This window comes from Rana temporaria, chromosome 5 (genome assembly GCF_905171775.1).
Source record: "Rana temporaria chromosome 5, aRanTem1.1, whole genome shotgun sequence".
Taxonomy (NCBI): domain Eukaryota; kingdom Metazoa; phylum Chordata; class Amphibia; order Anura; family Ranidae; genus Rana; species Rana temporaria.
Window position 1 is genome coordinate 391,238,048 of NC_053493.1, and position 18,196 is coordinate 391,256,243.

An 18,196-nucleotide genomic window follows, 5' to 3' on the forward strand; every position below is an offset into this window, starting at 1 on the left:
CAAGCGTGTTGGATGCCCGTCTCCTATCCTCTGTGCCTGGTTCAATCCTCCATCCCATCGGTCACTACTAAAGACTGTCATGACATAGGGGTGTTGGAGGAAAAAAACACAGGCAGCGGATACTTCTGGAAGTATAGAATGCTGAAGGAACTTAGAGGCAGCAGTGCCAGTAAGGAGGAACGGTAGAAGACATGCGCCGCTGTGTCTCCTAATGTAAACTACCAACATTTCTTTTTATACCTTTAGAAACATGCCAGGGTCCCTTTAGGTAAATTAGGATTAGGTGTACCAAAATCTCTTTCACAGCATCATCCTTGAAGAATGTGGATCTCTGAAGGTTTGAGTAAACTGAACTAGTAGTGTAGTAAACAAGACAAATATCTATGTTATAGGTTCACATACAGCTATTTTGTAACCAAGATGAATGAGGGAAACAAAAATATATTTAGTACGGAGTTTAGAAGTTTGTGCAAAAAAAAAAAAAAAACTCTGGATACTGAACATTACAATTCCAAAACTAAGAGCACAAAATTGAACAAAGGTACAAGTAAAATGGCGGTCACTGGCCGCTGCAAACTTCCATTCAGTGATACCATTTTGCAGAGCCGTATAAGAAAAATCACAACAGAAATTTTGCTTTTCTGCAAACAATTACACTTGGCAACCAAGCAGGCAATAAAATATACAAAATGTAAGTTTTCTCAACAAAAAAAACTAAATGTGAATCTGAACTTTTTAGGGCTCGTTCACATTAGATTCCTTTCTAAATGCATTGATCTCTGTGCAAAAACACATTGGGCTTTATACTCCTTTGCAGGAACTTCCTAGGCCAGTGGGCTGGGCTATGTCACAAGGTGTTAAGGAAATTGAAGCACAGCTCCAAGCAAGCAAGAAAAGCTCTCTATAACTAAGACCTAGTGGCCAGGGCGAAACGCGTCAGGACGTGGTTTGTTGAGTAGTGCTGGTTTGAGGCACCTTAACATAACTTCCTTGATGACTTAAAAGGGACACTAAAGTCAAAAAATGTTTGGTTTAAAAATAACAAACATGTTATACTTACCTCCGCTGTGCAGTTCGTTTTGCACAGAGTGGCCACGATCCGTGTCTTCTGGGGTCCCTCGGCGGCTGTCTCTGCTCCTCCTCGCAAAAGCTTTCCACATTCATGCGAGCTCCCTCGCATGGTGGAAAGCTTTTGCGAGCGCGCTCCCGTGATACAGCGGCGGCCATAGCCGCCGACTGTATCACTCGGCCCGCCCTCCGGCGCGCCGCGTTATCCGCTGTGATTGACAGCAGCGCCAGCCAATGGCTGCGCTGCTATCAATCCGCTCAGCCTAGCCAATCAACGACCAGGCTGGGAACCGAACAGGAGGACGAGAACGCGCACGGGACTTTCGAGGGGTGAGGTGAGTAAACCGGGGGCTTGGGGGGGGGGCGGTGCTGTCAGATGTTTTTTTACCTTAATGCATAGGATGCATCAAGGTAAAAAAACTTTTACCTTTACAACCCCTTTAAGCTGGCCATAGATGAATCGAAATTGGGGTGGTCCCTTCTGAACTGGCTGGATTTGCATCCATCAGTGGCTGTTCCCGCTCGACAGAAGTTGATCCAACCACAGACTTCTGTGAAACGGGAATATTTTTAAACTTTCATTCGATCAGCAGCTGCAGTACTGATTAATGTATTCTGGCACAGAAGTAGCTGACAGCTGATTAAAAAAAAAAAAAAATCAAATCATCTATGGCCCGCATTAGCCTCAGAGGTGCTTAGCAGATGAGTGTTACCAACTTTGTATGTGAAAGTGGACTTGAAAAGAGCCGTAGACAGAGGATCTGATTACATGGCCTATTTATGTCTATGGAGCGTGCACATGTGTTAGATAACGAGCTGGGGAGGGGGTTCGAGCAGTTTAGACAATGGATGAGCTACCTCTGAAAATCTCGGATATCAGTGCCCCGCCGTGTGCTGTTGAGTTCCATCCTTTGACCTATACGATCAACATGATCTGTAATAGTGCAGAGGTTGGAAGAAGCACAGGCACCACAAAGTCCAAAAAGTGTTGAATATTAAGGCTGGATTCACATATGAGCACGCATTGGCTCACAGTAGGAGTCCAGTGTGTCCTCATTCACCGTTTCAGGTCCGATTTTAGCCCGAATTTTGGGCTGGGCTGAAAGAGGACACAGGCCACCAAAAAGGTGGAAGGACGGCCCCCAGGGAGACAAGGAGAAGAGCTTTTCTATTGCATGGAACTGCCTTTTAGATTTTTTTTCTTTTTAGGCGACGAACATCATTACTTTAAAAATACAAATATATAGAGAATTTTTTTTTATTCTTCTCTTTCTAAAAATGCATCGGTGCTCAACATGTGGCCCTCCAGCTGTTGTGGAACTACAAGTCCCATGGTGCATTGCAAGGCTGACAGTTTCAAGCATGACTCCCAAAGGCTGAGGCACCATGGGACTTGCAGTTTCGCAACAGCTGGAGGGCCACAGGTTGAGCACCCTTGCTATGTCTGCCATGTTCGGTTAATGTAACCTGACATTTTTTACCTTTTTCTTGATTTAGAATCATTTTAATTGGGGATCAGAAACACAATTTGGATTTTAACTCTAAAGTGCAGAAAAATGCATCTAGTGTAGCTCTACTATGAACGAGCCCATGGGCGGGGGGCTGGTAGAAGTGGTGGTGGGGGGGGGGGGTCATAAGGATGTACAGTATAACATTTAAAATATAAAATGCAACAGGTTTATGTAAAGCTGCACATAAATACTGAGCACGTCAATGGATGCCGTTCCATGTGGCATAGCTCATTTCTTAACAGGCAAAAAATGTTTGGTCGCTCCAAGCTAAAAAGCTTATTACATGTCAAAATGACACGGGCAGCAAAATCTAGATTTATATTCCTAAAACAGTTATGATAGGCATATCAAACAAACAAACAAAAAAAAGGAAAAAATAGAACTAGTGGTCACCGTTGTTTGTTATTATAGACCTCCCTGCCTCACACAAAATAAGGTCTATGGATACAAAAAAAAGTGAAAAAAAAAAAGGGATAATTACGTCAGTAAAAATGTATTAAAATCTGAATTGTACAAGTTGTGTGCTGCCCACATCGCTTAAGTTGTATTTACAGCATAGTCCTGTCTGCAGTGTGGCTACTTTGGCACAGCATGCGATTTTGCTGCTCCTTCCCTGCAGAGACCATCGTGCGTCTTCTGTTATTGTACTCCGGAGCGTTCAGAAGAGAGGACTCCCAGGACTTTCACAGCAAAACTGGATGTCCACGTCTTTTCTTCTTTTCTATTCTACAGCCTATTTAAAAAGAAGAAAAAAATTAAAAATAAGACATTTTGATTTGCTAATTATTCAATTTAAAACAAAGCCCATTCAGAACGGAAAGCAACAGGTTTCCTTCAGTCCTCCCATTCCCAGCAGTATATCCTCAGTCTGTCCTTTGCTCCCCTGTTTAATGCAGAGAGCTGGGGAAAATGCTGGATGCTTCAAAAGCATAGAGAAGCATGTGACGTGGACAATCAGCGATGTCACATGGAAAAATCAACATACACTCCCAACAACTTTACACGGGGCTTTCCCTACACTTGAACAGAGGAGCGGAGGAGTGAAAAGTATGTATATGACTCTGTAGCTCCACAATACAGTGAACTTTTTTTAGTTGGAAGCCGGGTGCAATTTAAAGTGGATGTAAACCCAAAAATGTTTTTTTTTTTTTGATGTCACAATGTACATTATACGATTTCCTATCATCTGTGCCCAGTCTTGCCACACAGAGTTAATCCAGCTCTGAGCAATCCTCTTTTATTGTTCAGTGAAAATTAACAGACTTCCAGATAAAAACCTGTCTAAATAAAAAGTCCTTTCCGTCCCCTTGCTTCGAGTGACAGGGGTTTTTACATATCTCGTGCAGTAGCTTGGACACATGCACATTCCTGGATGTTTATCATAATATGGGGGGTGATCCACAGTTCATTGTGAAAGGTAATGTATGTCACTCAAAGCAAGGGGATGGAAAGGACTTTTTATTTGCGCATCGGTCTTTCAAATGCAATTTTTCTGAAAAAACAACGTTTTTTTTCCCCATAATGTGAAAGATTTTACGCCGCAAGAATCGTGTGAGAATCGTGATCTTTATTCTAAGCAAAAACAATTGTGATTCTCATTTTGGCCAGAATCGTGCAGCTCTAGTAGAAAGTAACAAATGTTTTTGTTTTTTTTTGCTTATAAACGCAAAAAAAAAAAAAACATCAAAAGAAAGCTCTACTTCTGGGGGGAAGGACAATTTTTCTGTGGGTACATCATCGAACAACCGTGCAATGGCCAGTTAAAGTAACACAGTGCCGTGTCGCAAACAATGGCCCGTCATTAGGGGGGGGGGGGGGGGTGTCAAGTGGTTAAGCCCTGAGGGGTGGGACAAAACGTGGTGGAGGCGTGGCTGCGATACATTGAACTTAGGCTGCTTCCTTTTTGTCTACAACACAGCCAGGTGAGGCAGTCAGGAATCTTTCATTTTGACTGTATATCTTAGGTCTAAGTGAAACTTTCCCCAGACTGCACCCTTCAAAAACAAGTGGCATCCTTCTTACTGGACTCCATAAGCCTGTGTGGGGACCCCTAAGCTTTAACCTTGGGTCAGAGCAAGAAAATAATGTGTTGAAATGTTACTTTTAGTTCCCAGGTCTGCACATCTACTATGACCTTTACAATGTGCATTAGACCGTGCCTCTTGGTGCATCGTTATAGAGAAGAATGGTGAATGAGGAAGCAAAGGTAAACTGAAAACACTGGCATAACAGAATTTGGCTTTTCAGTCTCCAAAAGTTAAAAGGCTTTTAGTGAGTAACACTACCTGTGAATATAGCTGCCGATAAAAGTCCCCACTGCAGTTCTCATGCCGCGTACACACGATCATTTTTCGGCTTGTAAAAAATTACATTTTTTAAAAATGTAATTTAAAAATGATCATGTGTGGGCTTCACATCATTTTTCGGGTTCTAAAAAAACGACAAAAAAAAAAATTCGAACATGCTGCATTTTTTAATGACGTTTTAAACAATGTCGTTTTTCGGGTTGTAAAAAAATTATCGTGTGTGGGCTAAAACAACGTGAAAAACCCGCGCATGCTCAGAAGCAAGTTATGAAACAGGAGGGCTCGTTCTGGTAAAATTACCGCTCGGAATGGAGTAAGCACATTCATCACGCTGTAACAGACAGAAAAGCGTGAATCGTCTTTTACTAACACGGAATCAGCTAAAGCAGCCCCAAGGGTGGCGTCATCCGCATGGAACTTCCCCTTTATAGTGCCGTTGTACGTGTTGTACGTCACCGTGCTTTGATAGAGCATTTTTTTTTTTTTTTTAATGATCGTGTGTGGGCAACGTCGTTTTAATGATGAAGTTGGAAAAAAAAATCGTTTTTTCTAGAGGCTGAAAAACATTGTTTTTTACAAGCCGAAAAATGATCGTGTGTACGCGGCATTAGATTAGCAGATGACCTTGATCAAGAGCACCAAAGTTGTCTGATCAGAACTCCCCCCAGCACTGCCACTCATCCCAACTCCCCCCCACCATGGAGTAAGAGAAGGAACAAGAAATTAGGATAGAGAGATAAAAGGGAAAGAAATTAGAACAGAGAGAGTGGTAAATCCTAAAATGTACCATGAAGGGTTTTAATACTGTACGAGTGGAAGGGACTCAGGGAGCGCTAAATGTCCGTGGGTTAGGAGCGCAAATTACTTGTTTTGCCTTGGGTGCTGACAACACTATGCTATGAAAATAATTTAACTGTTAGGGGTCCCCACAACTTCGGAAATTTTATCAAGGGGTCACGGCACTAGAAAGGTTGAGAACCACTGCACTAAGCGGTTATGAAAAATAGCTCATGTAAAAAATAAAAAAAAACTCTGTCAAAGTTTAATGTCGTCTGTCACAGTCACACCTGAGCATCGCATTTTGGAGTTTTGGTTTTTTTTTTTATTCATTTTTATTAGCCAATAGAGAAAAATAGCATCAGTTTCATCATTTGTTGCCATTTCAGCTTTTTCATCCACTTTTATTTATTAATTAATATAGTTTAACCTTTTTTTTGTTAGGGGGTTAATTTATTTTATTATTAATGTACCTATTATTTATTTACTTTAGGATTAGGGGTTAATACTTAAGGTTTAATTTATTTATGTATCATTATAATTAAATAACTTAATTATTGCATTTAGGAAAAAAATGCTCAAAAACACACATCAAAAAGCACAAAAAAAAATGCTCAATAATTTACAAATCGAGCATTTCCATGCATTTTTTTTTTTTTTTAAAGCAAACACACCAATCTGTGGATTTGAGCTACAAAAAAAAAAGCTCCAGAACTTTGAGCTTTAGGCGACTTGGGAGTCTCCATAGAGAGTAGTGGATTTTTCTCTCCTCCAGCTACAAAACGCTGAGGTGTGAATGGGGCCTTTGGGAGATTTGCTGCTCTATTTGTCCTGGTCACCACTTTCTCTAGATTTAGATTTTGAGCCATCACCAGAACAGAAATACAGTAGTACATTTCCAATGGTGACAATGATCTAAGAGGGGATCCCTGACTTTGTGTCTACAATTTTCGATTTAGGTATATTTTTAAAATTCAAATTTAAATAAATAAAAAAAAAACATATATGGGGAGAGAGAAGGTGATGATACAAGTAAGAATTTTATAGGCATTTACTTACTCGGCAATTCTCCTCCAATTTTGAAAGCCTGCGCTTGACGTGTTTTGGGGGCTCCCAATTGTCACTGTCATCAGATTCAATTTCTTCTTCGTCGTCGTCCAAATCATCAAACAGGTTTTCATCATCTTCCTCATCGTCTTCAAAGGGATCCAAACCTGCATCTTCTCTTTGCATCCGCACGGCAAACCACTCCCTCACCTGCTCATAACCCAACTGAGATTTTGAAACCAATTCATCCAAGTCCTCCTCAATGAGAAATTTATTCATTAAATAGTAGTCTTTCAGCAGTGCTTTTCCAGTCTTTTGCTTCACTGGTGGAGGTGGCCTCTCCCAACTGTTTGTCCTCTTTCTCTTTGGCCGACCTCTAGGCCTGCCTCGTCCTCTACCCCTGGGTCTGCCTCTCCCCCTTCTACGTGTATTACTCCGCCCGTTCATAACTCCCGAACTGGTCCTTTTGGATATTTGATACTCATAGACCCACCTCAGATTATTATGTTTAGCAGCATACCTGGTATCTCCAAACCACCCAATAATGTCACTTCTAGCCAGTCCAGTTTCCTGCGCGAGCTGGTCATATTCTACTCGAGTTGGCCATTGTGTACGAATAAAGGTATTTTTAAGTATTGCCAACTGCTCTGGGGTCTTTTTCGCCATTTTTGCTGCGACCAAAGCCTCATCCATTTCTTCTTTTATTTCTTGGTCTAGACTCTCATTTAAAGCACCTGGCTCCTCTTTTATTCCCATCGATTTTCTTTTTTCTGCAAACCAGGCATCAATTTCTCGCTTTGTAAGTTTAGTGACAACTCTTAACTTACTCAGCTCCTCGTCCGTCGGCACGGAGTTGCTAAGGAAGCTTTCCTCCAGAGTCTGCAATTGTTCCACAGTCTTTTCTTTGAATTTCTGGGGAGTAAAATCTGGAAATGGGTTCCAACTTGCCTGCCTTGGTTGAGAAGTTATTACTCCAGAGGTTGGGGATTCGCATATTTCATCACTAGAATCAATAATGATGGCACCACTAGGGTCACCGCTAAGATGCATACCATGACTGCCTTTGGCATTTCTTTGGTTATACCGAGTGTCACTAAACCACTTTTTAATCTCTCCTTTAGTTAAGCTTGTTAATCTAATAAGTCGTTCAATTTCACTATTGTGAGGATACTGGTTCCTCAGATAGCTCATTTTTAGAGCCGATAACTGTTCTTTTGACTTCTTTGTGCGTAGACCAAAAATATCGGCTATCAAGGTGGGCTCCTGCTTTGGGAGATGTGGACTTGGGATAGCGGCAATTCTTTTTGTTTCAGTCACCGGATGGGCCTGCGGAATTTGGCTTGCATGGAACTGCGCATTATTCGGGACACCAGCCACAGTCAGTGCTATTGGAGTAGATACCGGTAGTGCGTTTGTTCCTGTAACTTGGGTGAGAACAAGGCCAGGCTGTCCAACTATTTGGCACGCCTGCAGAATGGAAGGCAGGCCATTAGTGGCTGATGAAATCTGTGCAGGAATCACGGTTATAGTCTGAGGGACAGTATGCACCGTGCCATTAAACTGCTTCCTTCGTGCATCTTCTACTTCTTCTGGTGTCCAACTAACACCATGTTTTAGTCGCTGGGCTGAAAACCAGATTTTAATTTGCTCCTCTGTGCATTTCGTTTGAGCAGCAAGAAGTGATATCTCTGCAACGGTTGGGTATGGAAACTTGTTGTAGTTACTAAGCAAAAGAGAATTGTTGTCTAATGCTGCATTGTATGTTGGAATGCTGTTGACGGGTATTAAGACTTTTGAAAGAATATTTTGCTGCGCCTGGACAGCTGTGATAACCTGTGCCAGCCCAGGCTGAAGTACAGTAGCAGACGTTACAACCGGTTTTGGCAACTCCTGGGCTCTGGTAATTATTGTAGCATTTCTTTTTACAGGTTCTGTTAAAACTGGAGCAGTCTTGGGCTCTTCGGTTGGTTTCACCTTTGGCTCACTTTCTATATTTTCTTTCTCCTCTACTCGATCTTCTCCTGCATTCTGTGGTACACTGAATCTTTTCTTCTCAGATTTTTCCTTCATTATTTTCATTATTGGAGTTTTACTGATTGAAATCGCAGAAGAGTTAGACTCTGGCTGTTCCTGGTTCTTCTCTTGGACAAAACTGCCGTCAAAAGTCAGATCGTTAACAGTCTGTTCGAAAATCGTCTGGTTGTTGCGCTTAACCATGGTTAACTTAAAGTTCTCCTCCCCGGGATGGTGCTTCGTGTTGTGCTCTGAAAGCGAATCATACCGTTTAGTGAGAAAATTACACTCCACACAAAAATAGGAAGAATTTAGTACAACGTTGGGATGCTCAGAATCTACATGAAAGGTAAACATATTTAAGTCCGGAGTTCGAAATGAACAATATTTACATTCATAACCACCTTCAACTATTTTGCTTGGCTGATTGTCTGAATCATTAGGTTCAAGTGCCTCTCCATCCTTTGTCACCCCCTCAGGCACAGCGCTTTCCGGAGCGGGTTTTTCCACGCTTGCTACCAACGGCGGACCTTCCTCGGCATCGGAATTCATTTCTTCATCTGGGTCATGCTCACTTGCAAGCACCATGCAAGGAGTTGTTGATTTCCGTTTACTCGCCATCGTGCTGTAAAAAAACAATTACAAAGTCTTGTGTAGTTGTGGTGGTACAGCCGCCTGTAACCACCTCTTTGAAGTCCCAACGTTTCTCAAATCTTTTTTCTCCGAAGCATTTAATCAATGCTGTAGCATGTTGTTATTAAGTCATGTTCATAAAGGGCACCTGCAAAACATGATAAAACAAAAAGACAATTATTGAATGTAGGGAACCATCTGAACATTCAGTCAAATAGGTTGGAAAGTTACAAAAGGACAAGTCCACCTAAATGCGGTATTTCCGTTACAAGTAGCGTTTGGTTGGTCGAGTTACCCATGGGTCTTCCTATACCTCCCGAGGCTCGAACAGCGGAGCCTCCTCACTATAGTTCTCACTTCTGTTCCCCACCAATCTCTGGCGGCCCTCCCTTTTTTTTTTCCATTCTCAATAATGTAAAAAAAATAAAAAAAGAAGACTGGCATTCAGCGGAGGAGGCAGAAGAGCCAGCGAGGGCAGAAGAAGTCGGAAGAGACCCCCGGAGCTGCCTAATAAATTACTTTAAACAACGGTGCAGTGTGTTTTATTTTTGACACTTTTTTCCTAGGTGAATGGGTAGGGGTACCCATAGGGTGGGGGGCCGGGATCTGGGGGGGCTCCCAGATTCCGATAAGCCCCCCGCCCGCAGACCCAGACAACCAACGGCCAGGGTTGTCGGGAAGAGGCCCTTGTCCTCATCCACAAGGGGACAAGGTGCTTTGTGGTGGGGGGCACAATAGCCACCACTGCCCCAAAGCACCCACCCCCCATGTTAAGGGCATGCCGTCTGGTTTGGTTCAGGAGGGGAGAGGCGTTCCTAACCGTGCTCAGTTAAGGGTCTGGTATGGATTTTGGGAGGACCCCCACGCCGTTTTTTCAGTGTGGGTGTTCCCCTTAAAATCCATACCAGACCGAAGGGCCTGGTATACTCTTGAAGGGGGAACCCATGCCGATTTAAAAAAAAAAAAAAAAAGTGCAGGGACTACTTTGAAGTCGGTACGTCTTAAAGTTGTGCTAATATGAATGGTAGTCATTGAAAATCATGGAGAATGACTTGATATGCGATTTTGCAGTCCCAAATCGTGAGACAAGTGTGAAAAGGGCCTAAGGCTGGGTTCCCACTATTGCCAGATGTGGTTAGCAGCAGGAGTCCAGTGCGTCCCTGTTCTCCTTTTCAGGGACAAAATCAGGGCCAGATTTTTGCCTGAATTCGGCCCTGAAACAGAGCCAAAGACACACAGGACTTCTGTGCAAGCCGCTCTGCATCTGCAAAGGAGATATGTGATCCGGCTCCATAAAGAACCAATTCGCACTAGTGTGAAGCCAGCCTTAAATAAACATTATTATATAGCTTGGATAGAAGGACTGCTATGTGTAATGAGACAGAACCCCAGGGGGGCAATCAATGTACACAATAGCCAGACACAGAACAATGGAGCCGTCTGGAGCCTTAAGACAGGGCAGAAGACCCCCCCACTGTGTAACAGATTTCAAGGAGGAACACTTCCGCATTCCAAGGTCCATGACACTTCCCCTGGAAAACAGTCCAACAGCCACAGTGGGACGCTTACATTTTTTTTACAGGTTACCATTTTAGAGTTACAGAGGAGGTCTAGTGCTAGAATTGTTGCACATGCTCTAACGCACGCGGCGACACCTCACATGTGTGGTTTGAACGACGCTTACATACGTGGGCGGAACTTACGCGTGCTTTCACTTATAAGCGCGAGCTACCGGGGACAGGGGCGTTTTAATTTTTATTTTTTTACTTATTTATTTTTTACACTTACAACCCCCAAACCTTTACAACCCCTTTAAGGGATGTGATGGATTTTCTTTCCCTGCTTTGCAGGGAAAGAAAATCCATCACATTCCCTGCTGTAAGAATGGAGCTCTGTCTTGTTTACATAGGCAGAGCTCCATCCTGTGTTTCTTCTTGACAATCGGTGGGTGCCGGCTGACATCCACTGGTTGGCACCCACTGCTTGGCTTCTGCTGTGACAAATAGCAGCAGACGCAGCCCTGAAGTGCAGAATCACATATATACTTACCTCAGCCCAATCTCGATCCAGTGATGTGCACGAGAGCAGAAGCTCTCTCCATCTCCCAATTGGCTCCCACTGCTGTCAATCACAGCCATACCGGGCATTTTTAACCCTTTTTCGGCCACTAGCGGGGGTTAAAAGTGCCCTGCTAGCGGCCAAAAAGCGTCGCAAAAAAAAGACGGGAAAAATAGCAGCACTTTACCGCCAACGCCTAGCGCTGCTCAGTGTGAAAGCAGCCTAAAAGTCAGCAGCCATTGTTTTTGTAGTTGCGGACTTTAAATTTTTCAACAGTTCGTAGGATATTCTATTAACCGATTGCCGCCCGCAGATATACGTTTGCAGCATGGCAAGGACGTCCCCTTTAAAAAGCGTTTGTTGCGGGCGTGCGCCTGCCGCGATCTCCGTGAGTGTGCCCGCGGACTCGATTGCCGTAGGCATACCCGTGATCGTCTCACGGAGACATAGAAAGGGGAGATGTTAGTGTAGACGCAACATCTCCCCATTTTGCCTAACTGACACTGTCGCCGATCGTGTTCCCTGTCATCGGGAAAACGATCAATGACATGCCACAGCAAGCCACGCCCCCTCGCAGTCATGATAAAAATATCTGATCGTCACCATTACTAGTAAAAAAAAAAAAAATTATAAAAATGCTATAAAACTATCCCTGTTGTAGACGCTATAACTTTTGCGCAAACCGATCAATAAACGCTTATTGCGATTTTTTTTTACCAAAAATATGTAGAAGAATACGTATCGGCCTAAACTGAGGGAAAAAAATGTTTTTTTTTTTATATCTTTTTGGGGGATATTTATTATAGCAAAAAGTTAAAAATATAGATTTTTTTTCAAAATCGTCGCTCTATTTTTGTTTATAGCGCAAAAAATAAAAACCGCAGAGGTGATCACATCAAATACCACCAAAAGAAAGCTCTATTTGTGGGGAAAAAATAGACGTCAAATTTTATTTGGAAAACCACGTCACACGACTGCGCAATTGTCAGTTAAAGCGACGCAGTGCCGAATCGCAAAAAGTGGCCTGGTCATTTAGCAACAAAATGGTCAGGGGCTGAAGTGGTTAATAGTTTCCATTAACAAATGAGGGTATGCTTTGTGACAAACTATAATATAACAAATAACTACAAAAGGTCACAGTGACCCACCAAGGACTTGAGCGATCACATGATACCACAAGTGAATGCGTCTGTTGCTGGCTCCTGTGTTACAAGCATGGTAATTTCTTACAAAGTCTGCTCCAGATTACACTGATCACCGACTTCCGAAATCTTTTGGGTCCTCCAACAATAAAGTAGAACTGATGCAAAAAAATAAATTGTGAGCAGGCAGCTTTTTTTGTTGTTGCAGGGGACATGTTATGGGGTTGCTTTACTAAAACTGGAGAGTGCAAAATATGTTGCAGCTCTGCATGATAGCCACCCAGCATCTAACTTCAGCTTGTTCAATTGCATTAAAAAAAAAAAAACTGAAAGCTGATTGGTTTCTATGCAGAGCTGCACCGGATTTTGCACTCTCCAGGGTTATGAGCGGCTCACGCAGATATACTGCGGCAGAACGGCTCCCCTGGGCGAAATCCCGTATGGGTATGTCCATTCCTTTAGCGGCCACTAGAGGGCACGCGCCCGCTGCACAGTGGGGGACCCAATGTGCGTGGCTCGGCTGGCGCGATCGCGTAAACACACAAATCCCTGCGCTGTCAGGGAAGAGGAGCCATACTAAGTAGGAAAAACCATGGCCCGGATTCAGATAGCAGTTACGACGGCGTATCTCCGGATACGCCGTCGTAACTCTGAGTTGCGGGGTCGTATCTATGCGACTGATTCATAGAATCAGTTACGCATAGATTTCCCTAAGATCCGACCGGCGTAAGTCTCTTACGCCGTCGTATCTTAGTTGCATATTTACGCTGGCCGCTAGGTAGCGCTTTCGTCGATATACGCAAGGAATATGCAAATTAGGTAGATACGCCGATTCAGAAACGTACGTCCGCCCGGCGCATTTTTTTACATAGTTTACGTTAGGCTTTTTCCGGCGTAAAGTTACCCCTGATATATGAGAGGTATCCCATGTTAAGTATGGACGTCGGGCCAGCGTCGAATCTTACGTCGATTACGTCAGTCGTTTGCGGATAGGGCTGTACATAAGTTACGTTCACGTCTAAAGCAATGACGATTTGCAGTGTAATTTCGAGCATGCGCACTGGGATTCTTTCACGAACGTCGCATGCGCCGTTCGTAAAAAAACTTCAAATACGTGGGGTCACAATTAATTTAAATAAAACACGCCCACATCATCCACATTTGAATTCCGCGGGCTTACACTGGACCACATACGTTACGCCACCTTAACTTAGGGCGCAAGTTCTTTCTGAATACGGAACTTGCGCCCTAATTTACGGCGGCGTAGTGTATCTGAGATACGTTACGCCCACCGATAGATACACTATTGTATCTGAATCCGGGCCCATATGTCTGCTCTCCTAGTCAATCCTATCCCCCCACAGTTAGAACACACAATTAACCCCTTGATCGCCCCCTAGTGTTAACCCCTTTCCTGCCAGTGACATTGAAACAGTAATCAGTGCATTTTTATAGCACTGATCGCTGTATAAATGCCAATGGTCCCAAAAAGGTGCAAAAAAGGCATGGAAAGCCAAGACACCAGCTGAAATCCATCAGTAATTAGAAATCCTGTCCCTTGTCAGTGCAAATTAATATCAGCTGGTTCAGTCTCAACTGATGGCCTATAAAAAGGTGTCTCATTATCAAGGTGTCACACAAGAAACATCTCATGATTAGAGCTGGCCGATTTTCTCCAAAAAAAACAAAAAACAACCTTGATTCACGATTCGAAGCCGTGGCCTCGCCTAAAAACTCCTGAGCGCAGCTCCTCAGGGCCGATGCAGTGTCAGCGCCAGTCCTGTTAAAAAAATAATCGATTTGCTGAAAATCTGAATCGATTTGACATCTCAACTCGATGATGGCATTGGTTACAAAATTATTTCTAAACTTCTGAATATTCTAGTGAGCACTGTTGGGGCCATAATCCGGAAGTGAAAAGAACATAATTGAATCGAGATCACGATTGAATCGAGATCAGCTCTTCCTTGTGTAAGCTGGCGCCATCTGGTGGTGGCCGTTGGTATTACAAGTTAAGCATTACAAGTTAAACAGCAATTCTAATGTCATTTTTAACTATTTTCACTGCCATCTTCTTCCCTCTAATTAGAACCCCCAAACATTATATATATTTTTTATCCTAACACCCTAGAGAATAAAATGGCGATCGTTGCAATACTTTCTGTCGCGCCGTATTTGCGCAGCGGTCTTACAAGCGCACTTTTTTGGGAAAAAATTACACTTTTTTTAATTAAAAAAATAAGACAACAGTAAAATTATCCCCATTTTTTTGAATACTATGAAACATAATGTTACGCCGAGTAAATTCATACCCAACATGTCACGCTTCAAAACTGCGTCCGCTCGTGGAATGCCGACAAACTTTTACCCTTTAAAATCTTCATAGGCAACGTTTAAAAAATTCTACAGGTTGCATGTTTTGAGTTACAGAGGAGCTCTAGGGCTAGAATTATTGCTCTCGCTCTACCAATCGCGGCGATACCTCACATGTGTGGTTTGAACACCGTTTACATATGCGGGCGCTGCTCACGTATGTGTTCGCTTCTGCGCGCAAGCTCGTTGGGACGGGGTGCTGACTTTTAATAAATGGACACTTACCTGTCCTTGAGTCCAGCAATGTCGGCACCCGCAGCTGATGTTTCCTGTCAGGTGCTGCCGTCGCCATTGCTGGTAAGAGAACCCCGCAGTGCAGCATTACGGGTCCCTACTGTGCATGCGCGAGGCACTGCTGCACTCTCCTACTGGTCTGGCGGCAGGGAAAGGAGGAGTGAGCCGAGCTGCTGACGTAATTCACTGCAACCCAGTCTCCCAGAAGTGGGGACAGGATACCCATCAAAGACAGGTATGCCCCCCTCCGAAAGGTGCCAAATGTGGCATCGGAGTGGGGAAGGAGACAAATGAGCAGAAGTTCCACTTTAAAAGTAATAATGTGATTCATCAGACCAGGCCCCCTTCTTTCATTGCTTTGTGGTCCAGTTCTGATGCTCACATGCCCATTAAAGACGCTTTTAGCTGTAGACACGGGTCAGCATGAGCACCCTGACCGGTCTGCGGCTACACAGCCCCATACACATCAGACTGCGATTCTCTGTGTTCTGACACCTCCCTATCAGAACCAACATTAGCTTTTTTCAGCCATTTGAGCTCCAGTAGCTTTTCTATTGATTCAGACACAGGCCTTCACTCCCCACATAAATCAATGAGCCTTGGCTGCCCATGACTACCTCTCCGGTTTTCCTTCCTTTGACCGCTTGTGGTCGGTCCTGACTGGGAACTTCCCACAAGAGCTGCAGTTATGGAGTTGCTCTGACCCAGTTGTCTGGACATTACTATTGGGCCCTTGCGAGAGTCCCTCCAATCCTTATGCTTGCCCCTTTTTTCAACACATCAACTTCAGAGACAACGGCCCGGATTCACGTAGAATCGCGTATCTTTGTGCGGGGGTAACGTATCCTATTTACGTTACGCCTCCGCAACTTTGACAGGCAAGTGCCGTATTCTCAAACCAAAGTTGCGGCGGCGTAGCGTAAATAGGCCGGCGTAAGCCCGCCTAATTCAAATGTGGTAGATGTGGGCGTGTGTTATGTTAATTTAATGTGACCCCACGTAAATGAAGATTTTTACGAATGGTGCATGCGCCGTCCGTGAAAGTATCCCAGTGCGCATGCTCCAAATTAACCCGCAAGAAGCCAATGCTTTCGACCTGAACGTAAATGACGCCCAGCCCTATTCGCGAACGACTTACGCAAACAACGTAAAATTTTCTAAATTTGACGCGGGAACGACGTCCATACTTAACATTGGTACGCCGCATGTACGCCTCATATAGCAGGGGTAACTTTACGCACTTAGGGCTAGATTCACGTACATTTAGGCTGGCGTAGCGTATCTCCTATACGCTACGCTGCCGTAACTTTGAGATGCGAGTATGGTATTCTCAAAGATTTTGCGGCCAAAGTTACGGTGGCGTAGTGTATTAGGGCCGGCGTAAGCCCGACTAATTCAAATGTTGAAGCTGTGGGCGTGTTTTATGTATATTAAGTGTGACCCCACGTAAATGACGTTTCGATCACGTTGGCAAATCGTCAATGCTTTAGACGTGAACGTAACTTACGGCCAGCCCCATTCACGGACGAGTTACGCAAACAACGTAAAATTTGAAAAATTTGACGCGGTTCTGACGTCCATACTTAACATTGGCTGCACCATCTTTTTGGTGGTTTATCTTTACGCCTGAAAACCCTTTACGTAAATGGCGTATCTGTACTGCTTCAGCCGGGCGTACGTTCGTGAATTTGCGTATCTAGCTGATTTACATATTTCTAGGCGTAAATCAGCGTACACGCCCCTAGCGGCCAGCGTAAATATGCAGTTAAGATACGACGGTGTAAGAGACTTACGCCGGTCGGATCTAATACAAATCTATGCGTAACTGATTCCAAGAATCAGGCGCATAAATACGATGGCTCGGACTGGCGATACACCGGCGTAACTCGTACGTGAATCTGGGCCAACATGTTTAAAGGGGTTGTAAACTCTCACAGTTTTTCACCTTAATGCATTGAGGTGAAAAATCTCTTTTAGTGCACCAGGACCCCCCCTTACTTAGCTGTGCCCGATCGTTCTTGCGCCGGGGACGAGCACACGCGCTCCAGCCTGTGTTGTGTTTACCGATTGGATAGATTGATAGCAGCACAGCCATTGGCTCCCGCTACTGTCAATCAAATCCAATGACGTGCCAAGGGGTAGAGCGGAGTCCTGTTGTCTGTGTCAATGGACGCAGCAGCAGGACAAAGGAGTGCACGGGTGCCCCGAGGGAAAGCACTTTTCCAACAGGGCACTCGAAAAGAGGAGGAGCCAGGAGTGCCGCTGAGGGACCCCAGAAGGAGGAGGATGAGGGCCACTCTGTCCAAAACCAACTGCACAGAGGAGGCAAGTATGACATGTTTGTTTAAAGAAAAAAAACACACGGAACATTTACATATGCTTTAGCTTGCTGCACAATACATCCTACCCATTTTCAGATGCCATTGTCAATAGATAATCGATGTACGCACTGTACTTGTCAGTGGTCATAATGTTATGGCTGATTGTATAATTAAGGGGTATGTGTGAACACTAAAGTCACATTTTGTAGCTACTGCACAGTGAAATGGACCAGATGAATAGTGTCAGTAATTCACTTCTAAATAGGAGTAATCATTTCCATATTGCTTACAGACGCATGCAAACAGTTCTGCGTTTGCAGCAAAGGGACCAATCCTAATGAAGAGAACCAACATGGTTTCCATGGAAACGTGTCACATGCCGAATGCTGCCTTCTGGCAAAGCCAACAAAACTCTATCAGAGGGAAGTTTCTGTGGCCACCGAGCAGACAGAACACACACACACACACACACACACACCACACACACACACACACCACACACCACGTCAGCCTGAATTCACACCCGAGCAGACAGAACACACACACACACACCACACACACACCACACACACACCATACACACACCACGTCAGCCTGAATTCACACCCGAGCAGACAGAACACACACACACACACACACACACACACACCACACACACACACACACCACACACACACGTCAGCCTGAATTCACACCCGAGCAGACAGAACACA

At 44.1% G+C, this 18,196-nt stretch overlaps 1 protein-coding gene across 3 annotated transcripts in view; it reads right to left on the minus strand.

Annotated features, from left to right (window-relative positions):
- Positions 1 to 1,467: 1,467 nt before the first annotated feature.
- ZHX1 (zinc fingers and homeoboxes 1) overlaps positions 1,468 to 18,196 on the minus strand; it is a 30,482-nt gene continuing 13,753 nt past the window's right edge. Inside the window, exons 2-4 of one of the 3 annotated variants that reach the window (XM_040354920.1) lie at positions 9,127 to 9,503; positions 6,722 to 8,973; positions 1,468 to 3,312 (exon numbers count right to left, since the gene is read on the minus strand). In XM_040354920.1, coding sequence (XP_040210854.1) covers positions 3,301 to 3,312; positions 6,722 to 8,973; positions 9,127 to 9,343 — 2,481 coding nt within the window. In that variant the 5' untranslated portion in view covers positions 9,344 to 9,503 and the 3' untranslated portion in view covers positions 1,468 to 3,300. Of the gene's footprint in view, positions 3,313 to 6,721; positions 9,504 to 18,196 lie in introns of those variants that run through there. The other 2 variants (XM_040354921.1, XM_040354919.1) reach the window with 2 other exon arrangements.